The sequence below is a fragment of the Choloepus didactylus genome, chromosome 10 (assembly GCF_015220235.1).
Source record: "Choloepus didactylus isolate mChoDid1 chromosome 10, mChoDid1.pri, whole genome shotgun sequence".
Lineage (NCBI taxonomy): Eukaryota > Metazoa > Chordata > Mammalia > Pilosa > Megalonychidae > Choloepus > Choloepus didactylus.
The window spans coordinates 69,841,782-69,857,385 of NC_051316.1; the positions used below are offsets into that span (position 1 = coordinate 69,841,782).

A 15,604-nucleotide genomic window follows, 5' to 3' on the forward strand; every position below is an offset into this window, starting at 1 on the left:
CTGTAGTCACACAAATCAGATACTTTGATATGAGATATTGAAGCCTGAAAATAAGCCAGAGAAGCAGCCTTATTACACAGGTTCTTTTCCTTTCCTGTTTTTCAGGTGGAGATATTCAGCAGCTATGCCTTGAAATTATGGTTACCCAGGCACAGTCTTCACAGAATGCAGCTGCACTGTTGGGCTTGTGGGTGATACCACCATTACTCCATGGTCTGAGTGTATGTAGCAATTGAGGGTGTTTGGCAATGGGAGGATATGATTCTCTCTGGGGAGACTGACACTCATTTGAGTTTGTTCTTCAAACCAAGAACAGACCAGTTGGATTTTACTAAAATTGAGGGCTTATTAATAGCTGGCCAGCAGGTTAGAATATTAAATGATTCAGTATTATGCCATAGCCATCACCATTCATGGCTTCAATTTTACAGAGTACCGGAAAGCCTAGACAGCATGCCACAATTCCAGTGCTCTGGAATTATGTCATTCCTTTTATGATCAATCAAAATGAATCAAGAAGTACTTTTTGGACCCCCTCTGGGCATAGCCCTTTGGTATCACCTACCATTTATTAATTGCTTAGTATGTGCCAGCCACACTACTAGGCCTTTATAATCGTTAATTCCTTGGAAGCTCATAACAACTTTACAAAAGGAGTTTATAGACTATACTTTGCCAAAAAAAAAAAAAACAACAACAGGAAACTGATGATCAGAGGTAGTAAAGTACCTTTCACAAGATCATACAGCTGGAAAGTTGTGGAGCTGTTTGAACCTAGGTTTATTTGATTATATGGCAATCTTGGTCTTTTCAGTAGGTATTAAGATGCAAGTCCACATGCACTGGGCTCATCCATATGTGGTCCCTCCCTTTCACAGAGGAGGCAGCAGTTAAGCTGTGCCTTGAGAGCTTCATCGGCTTTGGCTAGACATCATGTCAGAGGCACCAGGGGGTGTAAGTGGGGAGGGTGTAGGTGGAGAGAGGAGAACGTCTCTGCTAAGTGATTTAGCTTTGACAAAGTGCTGGGGAAGAGGTGATTGAGCCTGGTATTTGTAATTGAGAGAGGAAGTGAGCACCTTCCAGGATATAGGCTCTAAGAGTAGACAGGAAGAGTTGGGCAAGATTGTTTAAAGATGTGCAATTTGTAAAGGCATATAATTTTGAGTGCATTTCAATGAAGCTAGGGCAGAAAAACACATTCCATGATTCCTTAGAGATTTACCAACTAATTATAAGTTAAATTATGTCATCTTTGATTTCTCTCCATAATCTTCCCTGTTATTCTTCTGTTCACTGAAAATGGTCCAAAGCCCTATTACTATTTCTTCAATACTTTGGTTTCAGTCCCTTCTCTGCAGTGTTTGGTTTGCCTTTCCTGCTCCTCCTTATTCTCTTTAATCAAAGGTAGCTATTTTCGAGGTCTGCATCCTTTTCTGTCAGCTTTTAACGTTACACCACTTGTTTGCTCCAAGCGGCTCCCATGCAGCTGCCATTAAGTGCTCAGTGAGTACTTACGATCATCAGATTAAATCTCTCTACAACTTTGAAAGGTAGATTTTTTTTTACAGCATTATTGATTTATTGTGTTCATACCATAAAATACATTCATTTTAAATATATAGGTTGATTGGTTTTAATAAATTTATCATTTTCAGTCATCACCAAGAACACTTCTGTCACTATGTCTATTTGTAGTCAATCCCCACTCCCAGCATCATACCCAACAAGCAGGCCACCACTGATCTGCTTTCTGTCTCTATAATTTTGCCTTTTCTAAAGAAATTTCAAATAAATGTAAATTTCATATAAATCTCTTTAGAAATATTTTAGAATAGATTTATACAATATAAAGTCTTTTTTGTCTGGCTTATTTCACTTCTGAGAGTTAGATTTTATTATTTCTATTTTACAGGTTGATAAACTGAGGCAAATGGAAGTTAAGCAAAGTTTGCTTAGCTAATAAATGGGAGAACTAGAACTATACCTGTCAGACTCCAAAGCCCATGCCTTAAGCACTATATGTTAACTTCCTCTTGAGTCAGGCAACCCTGTACAGCCTGCTTTGTTGATCTCAGGAGTTTTTCTCGGTTTTAGTTAATCTTGCCCTCCTCTTTTAAGTCTGTGTTACACTTTTGTTACTCATTTATCCTTAATTATGGACCTTTATTTTTACATTTGTTAGTTAATAAATTAAGTTTAGCAAATTAATTTTTAAGATGTATATACCTTCTCATTTGAAAAATAATCTGAGATGGCATGTTCTTTTAAAATGATCTCTTTAGAAAGCTATATTGACCTTTTTTTGAAATTTTCTTATATCATTGTCAGATTTTATTTTTAAGACCAGTTCCTTTAGACTCGCTGTCCTCTAGTGTCATACTTATATTTCTAAGAATTTTTTATGCCCGTTCTTTTAAAGTCTGTGGTTCATTCAGAGCTTTTGCTAATGGTTCCCTTTCTTGACTCTTGTGAACTCTAAGAAGCCTTAGTCAGTTCCACATCCTCAGCTGGTTCTTTTCCTTTGGTCAGAAATGGTTCCTAGTGTGTCCATTCCCCTTGTGAAATCCTTATATTTCCTCCGAAGAAATTAATAATGTCATATGTTCTTTTTCGCTGAACTGATTTCTAGCAGATGTGTTATTCTTCTACAGTAAGGGTTCTTAAACATAGGTGCAATCAGAATCACTCGAAGAACTTTTTTAAAACACTGGGTTGGTTGAGCACCAACCAGACCTTCTGAATGGGAAATTCAGAAGGGAAGCAAAGGCTAAATTTTGGACAAAAGGAATATTTTCTGCTATGATTTCTTCTCTGATGTCATATTGATTTCTCATGAAATAAAAACTTTCTGAAGTAATTTTCCACTTTAGAGTCCTATCCTATCAGGTCCTGGTAAGATTGATAATATCATATTTACTCATTGGCATTACAATGAGTCATCCTATTATATTGTTTGAAGACATTTTTTGTAGTCAAAGTTTGGTGAGAAAAAATTAAATGCTAGATTGAAACATTTTATTTATTACCCTTAAACCTAAATTTAAAATTCAAAAATTTAAGTATGAGAATGTAATTTTTCCCAGGTTTTCTTCTGCCTAGACTTTCAGATTTGTGGGCTTTAACACCAGAATGGCAACCTTGGACTTGAACCATAAGGAATTATGGAGGCTTTGTGAGGAACCTGGTGTAAGACTGATATGGTCCCAGGATGGATTTCAAGGGGAGATCATGGTGGGGAGGCCATGGGTGGGTATATCCACATGCACAGTGGCTGCTGTTCCAAAAGAACCAGCTAACCTAGGTTCTTGGATCAAGACAGCAATCAATAATAATATGTAACAATTTTCGAATGTTTACTATGTACCAGGAATTTTGCATGTTTTAGCTAATTTATTCTTCATCACAAATCAGTTGGGAGGGAGGGGGGAGGTACCATTACTGTCCCCATTTTTTGAGATGAGGAAATTGAGACTCAGAGAGGTTAAATAACTCACTCAAGTTTCCACAGTTAGTAAATGGCAGAACCGAGATTGAACTTGAGTGATTTGGTTCTAGAGCCAAGTTTACCCACTGGGCTGTACTCTTGGGAACAGAGCAGTCTAAGGGACCCTGCCTAACTTCATTCAGTCAAAGGTCTATGCTTCGGTGTCAAATGTTAAGATTTCGGAATAGGTTCTATGAAACCTGAGCCAAGTTTAATTATTCAAAACTCTTAAGAACTGAATGTTCTTTCTTAATGGAAGTGTCCATTTATTGCTGGTTAATAAAGCCAGCAGATAATCTAAATACAGTTATTTTGAAATTCTTTTTTTTTTTTTTTTTTTTTTTTTTTTGGCCTAGTGTATTTAAAATTAGTGGAGCTAATGCTATCTTTACAGCACAATTGAGCCTTTTTATCTTTGAGGCTTTTCTTGCCAGAGAATATGACCTTTTAAAACTGAATAGCAGCTGTCATGTACTTTCAGAAGTAGCATTTTATTTCCCTCGCTGAAAGGATCCAGGGTTTAAGCCGAGTAGTTCACAGATGGATTGGCAGATACCGTATATACACATGAGTCACCCTGGCTCAGAAATAACTGCAGCAACCAAAATTACATGCACTGGTAGCCCATTGGACCATGAAGCTTTGAGAAAATGAAGGAGGAGGAAATAATATAAACCTTTTATCTCTCAGTTTACCCTCAAAGAGTGATGACTTGGAAGTTCTGAATATTGCAAACCTAGACTTGGCTGTTCACATCTGACTTCTTCTGTTTTTCTTCTAGCCAAATATCAAAAAATACCTTCTGGTCTCTATACCTCTGTGGATAAAACACATCACTGAAGAACAGATGAAAGGTTTTGTTGAAAATTTACTTGTGGCAGTTTTCAAAGTAGCTTCCCCACTTTCAAATCCTGAGTTATGCCAGAGTGCCTTACAGGGCCTGAGCCAGGCCATGAAACTGCCCAGCCCATCCTGCCACCTCTGGGGTCTGCTCTCTGAAGCTACTGGGAACATTTTTGACCTTCTGCCAAATAAGATTCGGGTAAGGAACAAAAATATTTACATTCCTGACAATTTCTGTTTGGGATTTTTTAAAGCCTTTCTGGCAGAGCAGGGAAGTGTGTGTTTTAAGAATGTGGGCAGGAAGGCCAGCAAGAAATGACCACATTCCTCACTAGGAGCGTGTTTCCTTCCAAAACCTAAATTGAGGTTGAATATTTAGAACCAAAGTTTTGAGCAAACTCACAAGCAGGTTAACCAGTCCTGCACCAGTAAATTTGCTGTCAGGCTTTTTATTTTTACGAAATGCCTGTAGAAAATGAGCAAGTTCAGGAACCTGAGAGAATTCTTGAATATGAAGTCCAGTATACTATTTGTATAAAGTGACTTAATGCTAGCCCCTTCCCTCCCCCAAAGGACCTCTGACATGTAATTTTACAAAAGAGGTTCAAAATCCATTTGTAAAGATGGAATTCTGATAACATCAAAAAAAGCACTACCAAACAAACAAATATACAAAATAACAGAAAAGATGTTTGTTAAAATCATAAAAATGGGCCATGTGTTTTGGTTTGGTTAAAATAGAAATCTTAACTGCTGTTCCTGGGTATAAACAAATCTAATAATTTGTCAGCACATTAAGAGTAGACTTGTTTTCTTGCAATGTATTTTGACATGCTTGGGATTTTTCTTTACCAGAGAAATGATATGGAGCTGTATATCAGTTTAGCAAAATGCCTCTCAGAAATGACAGATGATGAAGCCAATCGGGTTGCCCAGATTACTAAGGTAAAACATTTCTCTATTTTTTTTTTTTCCTTACTGAAGTGAAGATTACAATTGGAGAGATGATTATAGTATCCTTTTGGCTGAAGCTAATTTTGCTTCATATCTGTTACTCATTAATATCTGACTATCCTTCTGTTTGACTGTGGGGTCTAGGGTCTGGCCCAGTAGCATGGTTGGCACTTAATAAATGTTGTATGAAAGAATAACTTTTAAATCCAATTTCTTCCACTTTGTCAAGAACATTTTAGTGTCACCCTTGGGCAAAAATAAGTATCAGACTACCTTTTAAATACAAAATCCATGAGAAGCGGCATATTCTGACCGAAGAACTTGCTGGTGCATGGAAAGATGCAAATAAATAGTTCAGTTCTCACATTTATTTTCCTTCACCTGATACTTACCTGTTTCGAATGAAGAAGGTTGCCTGATGGAAAAACAAGCACTATTAGCTCTGACACAAGATAATTAACAAGTACCCTGCACACAACACCCAGTCAAATGGTGAATGAGCAAAAGCAGCATACCAGTAAAGTTGCCTGATTTAGCAAATAAAACCCAGGATGCCCTGTTAAATTTGAATTGCAGATAAACAATGAGTAGTTTTTAATAAGAGCTGGAGTGAATAACCCTGCATAGCAGGTGATACCAAAGGCCCAGAGAGCCTTAAGTTTTCACATTTCTGGTGGACATCTCATCATTTATTTCAGTTTAGGGCGGGTCTCCCTATTCAGCTGAATCCTTGAACTTCTGCATCTTGCAGCAGTGATCCTCAAAATTAGTCCCTGGACCAGCAGCATCAGCATCACCTGGGAACTGATTAGAAATATGAATCCTCAAGCCCTATTCCATACCTCCTGAATCAGCAACTCTGGAGGCAAGACCCAGACATCTGTGTTTTAATCTCTCCAGTGTGTCTGATACATCCTAATAATTGATATTTAGGTGATGATATTTGTCATATTAGAAATTAAAACTAAGACATTAAAAATATTTATAATTTTATTTTAAAATAACAGACCCATTATATGTTAACATAAATAAGAAAACCTGTTTTCCAAGGCACAGAAAAAAAATTCAGTGACAAAAATGGCATTGTCTTACATTTTTACAAGTCTTTTTAATGTCCAGCTTAATAGAAGACAGGTGGACTCTCATAGCTGCTGCTTCATTCAGTCTTTTGTGATGTTTTGGTGAAGTATGTAAAGAAAATCCAGCCTCAGTATGTAAGTTGAAAAGGGAGGAGTTATGTTAATAATCTTTTCAGATAGTTGTGGATACCCTTTTTTGACATTGCACCAAAACCCAACAAGTTTGTAATTTCTCAAAGGTTAGTTGCAGTGTAGAATCTGAACCACATCAGTGAACTTCACATAATCTGTTAAATTAAAATCCACTGGCCATGTTGTCCTTTGGGTTTTTTATGAATGCATGACTTCGTAACATCGTACATTGGTCATTTGGAACATACTGGATCACTGAGTTTTGAAGATCTTCCAAATGTTGGTATATTTCATCATACCATATCAAAACATCGTATGTGTTAATATCACCAGCAGTCTCTTGGCACATTGGAAAGCTACCGAAGTCATGGTAGCAGAGGCAAATTTTCCAAAAATCGAATTTTCACTTGAAAGCTCAGATTTTATCATGGCAACAATTTTTTTTATTTTCTTTGAAAGCTACAGGCTTACTGTCTTCAATTTTAAGGAAGTAGTTTTTTAAATACCCATTTTGAATAGCCAAGATTTGTCTGTCAGTCATTCTTTCAAGTAAATGGTGTTCCTTAAAGAGAGTGGATAGTTCAGCTCACAACTCAATCTTACAAGTGTTTTTTTCTTGAGACAACCATCATACTTGGTTATCAGGCAGAAGAACCTATGTGTCCTTCCCATTTTGTCACACAGAATGTTAAAAATATGTGTACTCCAGGGTCAAGACTTAATGAAATTAATAATTTTTATTGTTTCAACAAGAAGATTTTAATAGAAACTGGCTTTTTTTTTTTTTAACTGCAAGTGGCAGTGGAGAATACAGCTAATACCCAGACAGTTTGGTGCCACTGCCATGCTAAAGTGCCAGCAGTTTTACCCACCTTTAGTTTTTGCACGTCAGTGCAAGTGTCAACACAGTGAAAAAACTAAAAATGTCTTGGTATTATAAAAATAATTTTGACCTCACAATCTCTCTAGAAGGGGCTTGGAGTCTGCCACAGGTGTGTTTACCATACCACATTTTGAGAACTGCTAAATTAATATATGCTAAGTGCTTAGAATGGTGCCTGGCACATAATAAGTACAATATTTGTTAATTTTCTTTGCTATTTTTACTTTTGCATACATGCTTATTAAATATCCTCACCAACTAACACCTCTACACATATATGAAAAAAGAGGTGATATTACAAGCCTCTAACTGAATGGACATTTTAATGCAGAACACAGGCTGAGATAGGTCATGGGCTGCAACAAATGAACCCTTTAAGCATTTGGAGTAGTAATTAACTTCAAACTCACCCTTTCTGTTTTTGCCCCACTCTGAGGGTTCTATAACCACTTCAGTTAATTTAATAGTAACTGAACTATTTGCTTTTTTGCAGAGCAACATAGAAAAGGCTGCATTTGTCAAACTGTACTTAGTCTCTCAAGGACGGTTCTCCTTGATGAGCTTGACTGATGTGCTCAGTGTTGCTCTGCAGCACCGTGAGAAGGCGGCACTGGCCTGGATGATACTGCAGAGCCTATACCAGGCCCGGATAGTGAGCCATGCCAACACAGGTGAGGCCAGCCCGGAGCAACAGCAGGAACAGAAAGTGGCCTGCCTGCCCTCCCTTTTAAGTTGTCATTGTTTTCTCGACTTAAAAACTACTTTAGTGCCTCTTGGACCAATCCTGCTTAGCACTGGGGTGGACTCGGGCTAGGCCTTCCCACCCTAGATGAGGTGCACCTTGGGTGGAAATGGGCACTTAGAACTCATAACATCCACTTTTTGAAGAAGGGAATGAATTCTTTTCAGGGTTTTTATATTGTATTTGGCTCTCCAGACCCTCAAGGATACAAACAAGTTTACCAGGTTGCTTCTGCCTACTTAACTTCAGTTTCCCAAGCAGGAAAGATGTAGCTTGATTCCGCCTGATGTTTTCATGAAAATGGCTTGTGAGTGGTCATTGAAAAACACATTTTAAAAACAACAACAAGCAAGATTAAATTGTTATTTTATAGAAATTCTCAGGGACACCCTATTTCCTCAAGCTAGAAGCTCCAAGCTTCAAGCTCTGCTAATGAATCACATAGTGCAATTTTTAGACTATTTTTAACATTACACTGAAATAACTGTCTGAAAAGGAAACTCCTCTGTTTCTCTGTCCGCATCTTTGGTCATATACTAATAATTTTTCAAGTCCACATTCAGGTTCTGAATGCCTCTTGGCTTAAGGGGATCAGTGTAACTGGAAAGCCTTTGTGACCCTAGACAAGTTACTTATGTTTGTGTGCCCCATTTTCTCCACTTCTTGTGTCTTTAAGCTTTTGAAGGAAGAACTGACAAACATGATGGTAATATTTTTTGCAAGACTGTATGACATTTTTTTTTAATTTTTTTAATTGAGATTGTTCAGATACCATACAACTATTCAAAGATCCAAAGTGTACAATCAATTCCCCTGGCACCAACATACAGCTGTGCATCCATCACCACAATTAATTTTTGTTTTCAATTTTTAGAACATTTTCACTACTCCAGAAAAGAAATAAAGACAAAAAAAAGGAAACTCAGATCCTCCATACCCCTAACCATGCCCACCTCCATTATTGATTCATAGTTTTGGTATAGTACATTTCTTACTGTTGATGAAAGAATGTCACAATACTAACTGTAGTATATAGTTTGCAACAGGTATATATTTTTCCCTATGTGCCTCTCTATTATTAACTTCTAGTTATAGTGACATACATTTGTTCTAGTTCGTGAGAGAGATTTCTAATATTTGTATAGTTAATCACAGACATTGTCCCCACAGGATTCACTGTTTTATACATTCCCATCTTTTAACTTCCAGCTTTCCTTCTGGTGACATGTGTGACTCTGAGCTTACCTTTTACACCACCTTCACACACCTTTCAGCACTGTTAGTTTTTCTCACAACATGCTACCATCACCCCTGTCCATTTCCAAGCATTTAAGTTCACCCTAGTATTCTGCTCATAATAAGCAACCGCTCCCCCTTCTTTAGGCTCATTTCTATATCCTGGTAACTTATATTTCATGTCTATGAGTTTACATATCATAATTAGTTCATATCAGTGAGACCCTGCAATATTTGCCTTTATGTGTCTGTCTTATTTCACTCAATATAGTGCTCTCAAGTTTTCTTCATCAACCCGTTTCTTTTAATATGGTTTTGTTCACACACCATATATTCTGTCCTAAGTAAATAATCATTGGTTCCCTGTATAGTCACATATTTATGTATTCAGCACCATCGCCACTATCTATATAAGGACACCTCCATTTCTTCCACAAAGACAGAGGAAGAGTCAAAGAAGGCAGAGAGGCAAAAGAAAAAAGAGAAAGAGAGAAAAACAAAAAAATAAACAAAAAAAACCCTACAAAACTTGATAGCTAGAAAGTGACAGAAGGAAAGACAGCATTAACCTAAACTAGAATAAAGTCAGACAACACCACCAATGCCAGGAGTCCCATACTCTTCCCCTATTCCCCACCCCCCCATATGCATTTAGCTTTGGTATATTGCCTTTGTTACATTAAAGGAAGCATAATACAATGTTTCTGTTAATTATAGCCTCTAGTTTGCATTGATTGTATTTCCCCCCAATCCCACCCTGTTTTTAACACCTTGCAGTGTTGACATTTATTTGTTCTACCTCATGTAAAAACATATTTGTACCTTTTATTACAATCGTTGAGCACCCTAGGTTTCCCTGAGTTACACAGTCCTAGTCTTTATCGTTTGTCTTTTGTTCTGGTGTCCCACATGGTCCCAGCCTTCCTCTTTCAACCATAGTCACAATCATCTTTGTTCAGTGTACTTACATTGCTGTGCTACTGTCTCCCAAAATTGTTTTTGAAACCTCTCACTCCTGTCTTTTCCTTTCTGTCTGCAGTGCTTCCTTTAGAGTTTCCTTTAGAGCAGGTATCTTGGTCACAAACTCTGTCATTATCTGTTTGTCAGAGAATATTTTAAGCTCTCCCTCATATCTGAAGGATAGTTTTGCCGGATATAGGATTTTTGATTAGTGGTTTTTCTCTTTCAGTATCTTAAATATATCACCCCACTTTCTTTTTGTCTCCATGGTTTCTATTGAGAAATCTGCACATGGTCTTATCAAGCTTCCTTTGTATGTGATAGATCGCTTTTCTATTGCTGCTTTCAGGACTCACTCTTTGTCTTTGATGTTTGATAATCTGATTAGTAAGTGTCTTGGCATAGACCTATTCAGATCTATTCTGTTTGGGGTACGCGCTGCTTCTTGGATCCATAATTTTATGTCTTTCATAAGAGATGGAAAATTTTCATTGATTATTTTCTCTATTATTGCTTCTGCCCTTTTCCCTTCTCTTCTCCTTCTGAGACACCAGTGACACGTAAATTCTTGCTTTTCGTTTTGTCCTTAAGTTTCTGGAGACATTGCTCATATTTTTCCATTCTTTTCTCTATCTGTTCTTTTGTGTGTAGGCTTTCAGGTGCCTTGTTCTCCAGTTCCTGAGTGTTTTCTTCTGCCTCTTGAGATCTGCTATTGTATGTTTCCATTGTGTCTTTCATTTCTTGTGTTGTGCCTTTCATTTCCATAGATTCTGCCAGTTGGTTTTTCGAACTTTTAGTTTCTACCTTATGTACGTCCAGTGTTTTCATTAGATGGTTCAGCTCTTTCACCATGTCTTCCCTAAACTTTTTGAATTGACTTATTATTATTTGTTTCAATTCCTGTATCTCAGTTGAAGTGTAAGTTTGTTCCTTTGACTTGGTCATAACTTCATTTTTCTTGGTGTAGGTTGTAGTTTTCTGTTGTCTAGGCATGGTTTCCTTGGTTAACGCACTCATATTTTCCCAGACCAGAACGGGCTCGGGCCCCAGAAGGAAGAAATATTCAGTATCTGGTTTCCCTGAGGGTGTGTCTTAGAAGATTGGTATACCCTGTGTTGCCTCATGTCACTGTGCTTTTCTGCCCAGCATGTGGCGCCTGTCAGCCTGTAATTGTAGACTGGTATGGGGAGATGTGGCCTGTGGCTGTTTTCCCCCAGTCTCTGGGCTCTGGTTCTGAATGAAAGGTGGGTAGTAGAGCTGGGCCCCACCTCTTTCCTCTTAGAGAAGATAGACCCCCGAGGGGGAGGTCATTAGCATTTTAATGGTCTCTCTCTGACTGTGCTAACTCTACCCTTGTCTGGGTCAGAGCACTGGGAACTGAAAATGGCTGAGGCTTTCTCCACTAAGCTGAAAAAGGAACAGAAAGTCCCCTTCATGGCTAGTCCACAGCAACCCTCCAGCTCTCCAAGGTTAGTCATCACCCAAAGCCTCTGTCTGCTTGTTGGGGATTCGTAGCTCGTAGTGAGCAGTTCACTCACCCCAGCTGGAGCTCAGCTGAGCTGTATTCACTTGCTAGGTGAGAGCTTCTCTCTGGTACTATGAGGCTTTGCAGCTCGGGCTGTGGGGGGAGGGGTCTCCCGGCTTGTATCCACAGTTTTTACTTACAGATTTTATGCTGTGATCTTGAGCATTCCTCCCAATTCAGGTTGGTGTATGATGAGTGGACGGTCATGTTTGTCCCCCCACAGTTATTCCGGATTATTTACTAGTTGTTTGTTTTTTTTTCAGTTGTTCCAGGGGGACTACTTAGCTTCCACTCCTCTCTATGCCGCCATCTTAGATCCTGCTCCCTCTGTATAAGACATTTTGATTCATCCTCCTCTTTGGCAGTTGAAACAGTTATTTTGTGACTGTATGAGTGCCTGCCCACTGAAAAATGAACGTATGTTGAGAAACTGAATTTCTTACTTTAAACCAGAAGTGTATTTATCAGGAAGAAATCTAGTAGGTGTTCCAATTAAACATGAAGACACATATGCACTAAAATAAATTTGTTATTGCTCTTGGTTCCAACTAGTCGGCCCTCACATGTAGTTCCCATTGATTTTCTTATTCACTGCATTTTTTGAAAACCTTCCAAAGTAGTCTTTCTTGTGCTGAGAATCCTTATTTTTAAAAAATAGAAAAGGAAAAATGTCAATATTTATGCTCATGTTTGTTCTCCAGTTACCCTTTAATGGCTGGGTCTATTTTTCTTTTTACGTCTTTGGGATAGGTTTTCTCTGTGATTTTGGTGTAAACTTGGAACCCTACTGCAAGGGAGAACTATAAAAACAACTTAATAACTCAAGATTCAACATTACTGGCTAGTCAGCATGCCAGATTTCTCCTAGCATGTTTAATGCTGAGAGAGAAACGTGAGTAAGTGCATTTTATTGTTAGCAGTTTGTTAGGTTTGAAGAATAAATTAGCTTTTAAAAATAAAGACCCAAATCCAGTCATCTGGTGTTGATAGTGTCAGGGCACTCTCTCACATGCAGCTGGAGTCTCAGGTATTACAAGAGGACTTGAACTGTTTAATGGAATCCTCACCAGGTGTTCTGCTTTAATTTTGATGGTTATTGCTGATCTGTTTTACATTTCAAAGGAAAATAATGGTTCTAGTAACAAATTGTCCGTTTCATTTCAGGTGTGTTGAAGAGAATGGAGTGGCTTTTGGAACTGATGGGTTATATTAGAAATGTCGCTTACCAATCAACATCTGTTCAGAATGTTGCTCTTGATGAGGTACAATCTATGGTAGTAATTTGTAGCTCCCTTAAATGAGAACTTTTATTTTCTCTCCCAAAGATGACTATAGTGTTGCTTGTAGCTGTTCTTTCCCTCCTTCCTTTTATTTTTGTGAAAAAGTGGTGATAACTCTGATGCCATAAGGAAATGGGTGTTCTTACTTGATCTGGGAAACACTCAGGGCTGCCCATTGAAAGATACTTTCAACAGACCAGGTTCTGCAACAGGCAGAACACAAAGGCTACCAGCTGGAAAGGGATCCTGGGTGCCTGTGCACTTGGGCTTGACCCACAATGGACATGGGAATACAGGACTCTGGCTCTATACTGGCCCATAACTTAGCCTCAAACTGAAGTTATACAAATAATCTGTATGCACGCCAGAACTGTTTTGCATGTGCTTATATACCAGAGGCAAGTTTTTAAGCACACCTATAAAATGACCTTAAACACCCCGCCCCCCACCAAATTACAAACCATTGGTATTGGGTGGCATAAAAAAAAGAAAAAGATCTATAAAAATGAAGACTGTTTTTTCTCTTCTTCATTTTCTTAACTGGCCACTATGCAATTAATAGATGTTTTTTCCGTCAGCATGTTTCATGGATGTCCTGTGTGACTATGTGAGTACAATTTGCATAACCTGGGACATGGTTTGAAACTCTTCCCAGATTTTCTGAAGAGTTGCCCATCTTTTTGAAATTTTAATTAGTGAGGTTAGAATTTTAAGAGAGTGAATGGTGTATTTTAAACTTTCTTTTTTGGAATAGCATATTCTGTCCTCTTTTCTTCTGATCTGACTTTGTTAACTTTCTGTTTTCTTACAAACCTATCTCTAAAAACTTCGTGAATACAGATAAACAGAAAGTAGTATAATTCAAATCTCAGTCATCCAACAACCCAGAGGTGACCCCTATTACCACCATTTCTATGTTTCTAGATTTGTTTAAAATCTAAATGGATGGATTCTATACAGATACATATATAAGGAAAGTTGTTTGGCTCAAGAATGGAATCAGACTGTATTTTTAAAAATCAGTTTTGGGCACATCACTATAAATCTAAATGTCTCTCTCCATGTCACTCTTAATTAATTTCTTAATCTCTTTGCAAACACTGAACAGAGGAGTGCCTGGATCTCAGGGTGATCAAGAATTGAATAAATTATAATTCTCCTGAACTGTTAGAGAAATAATGAAACTGTTGGGCCTTTTGTCTATACAAAAAGGGATCCCTTAAGGCCTTCCAAAGTCCTAAAATATCTCTTCATTAAGCTTGGAAATTGAGTTTGCTGTTCAGTCCAGTTCCTCTTCCGAGAGGCACGTAGGCAGGAGGAAAGAGTTGGGTGAAGGGAAAGGTAACATTTCTTCATGGTAGGGACTATTTCTGTGAACATGTTTCTTGAATTGTTAAGACATGAGATTCAATATTGTTTATACTCCCATTTTAGGCTCTGGACTTCTTGTTGCTGATATTTGCAACAGCAGTGGTTGCATGGGCAGACCACGATGCCCCTCTCCTCCTTGGCCTCAGTGCTAGCTGGTTGCCATGGCATCAAGAAAGTGGCTCGGCTGGGCCAGCATCAAGCTTTCTTGGCAGAAGTCCAATGCACAGGGTCACTCTGCAGGAGGCTCTCACTCTGCTTCCCAGTAGCATGCCTCTTCTGCTACAAAAGGAGCCGTGGAAGGAACAGTCTCAGAAGGTGAGGTTGGCAGCCACCTGCTTATCAGGTTAGACAGCCATTTCCTCTTCAGCAAACCCTGCTGTAGAATTGAAGTGGATTTAAGTGAAATTTGAATCACAGCACAGGCTATCATACTAAGCCCATATCTCAGTCAGATGCAGGTCTCAAAGATTGAGGCTAGCTCAGGCTCAGATTAAAAATGATGATAAAAACAGCAACAACTTGCTTACAGTTAAGGGTAGGGTGGAGAGAAAACCTCATACTTGCATTCATTCATTGAAGGTGACTTGTGTTCTTGATCCTGGGATTAAAAGATGAATATGTCTCAGAGAGCTGATATCTGAGTGAGGACAGATAGGAAGACAAAGTCAGGATTGCGAGATGGTGTGATAAGTAGGATACAGTGGCTGTGGGCAAGGGAGGGGGAGAGGTCAACAGCGCCTGGGAGTGGGACTGGAAATTCTTCGGAGGGGAAATGGGAGTCTGGAGTACCCACTTCCTGTAGCATATTTAAGGCTCCCCACAGTTCGTTCCATCCCACTGGCATGTTCCAGGTGCCCATCATGCCCCTGGCCTGTGCTAGATGAGTGAGTGATTTTTTTTTTTTTTTTAAAGTCTAATATCGCCACTGCCCTCAGGAAGCACCTTTTAGTTTAATTTCAGGATTCCCTGGCTCTTAGCTGGCATGTGAAGCATATGAAAATACTGTGCTTCCTGTACTTCTCATTACATGGCTTGGACCTGTCTTTAATGCAGTCAGCTGGAAGATTCTTTTTTGAATCTCATTTAATAAAAACTGGCTTAAAAATAACTTTTTG

At 38.5% G+C, this 15,604-nt stretch overlaps 2 protein-coding genes across 2 annotated transcripts in view; one reads left to right on the top strand and one right to left on the bottom strand.

Annotated features, from left to right (window-relative positions):
• The window catches only part of FOCAD (focadhesin), a 341,517-nt gene that overhangs the window by 322,386 nt on the left and 3,527 nt on the right, over window positions 1-15,604 (top strand). Inside the window, exons 35-40 of the mRNA XM_037798691.1 lie at window positions 106-221; window positions 4,266-4,526; window positions 5,183-5,272; window positions 7,869-8,046; window positions 13,003-13,100; window positions 14,553-14,804. Coding sequence (XP_037654619.1) covers window positions 106-221; window positions 4,266-4,526; window positions 5,183-5,272; window positions 7,869-8,046; window positions 13,003-13,100; window positions 14,553-14,804 — 995 coding nt within the window. The remainder of the gene's footprint in view (window positions 1-105; window positions 222-4,265; window positions 4,527-5,182; window positions 5,273-7,868; window positions 8,047-13,002; window positions 13,101-14,552; window positions 14,805-15,604) is intronic.
• HACD4 (3-hydroxyacyl-CoA dehydratase 4) overlaps window positions 12,037-15,604 on the bottom strand; it is a 65,898-nt gene continuing 62,330 nt past the window's right edge. Inside the window, exon 7 of the mRNA XM_037798693.1 lies at window positions 12,037-15,126. Within this exon, the coding sequence (XP_037654621.1) occupies window positions 15,056-15,126 (71 nt within the window). The 3' untranslated portion in view covers window positions 12,037-15,055. The remainder of the gene's footprint in view (window positions 15,127-15,604) is intronic.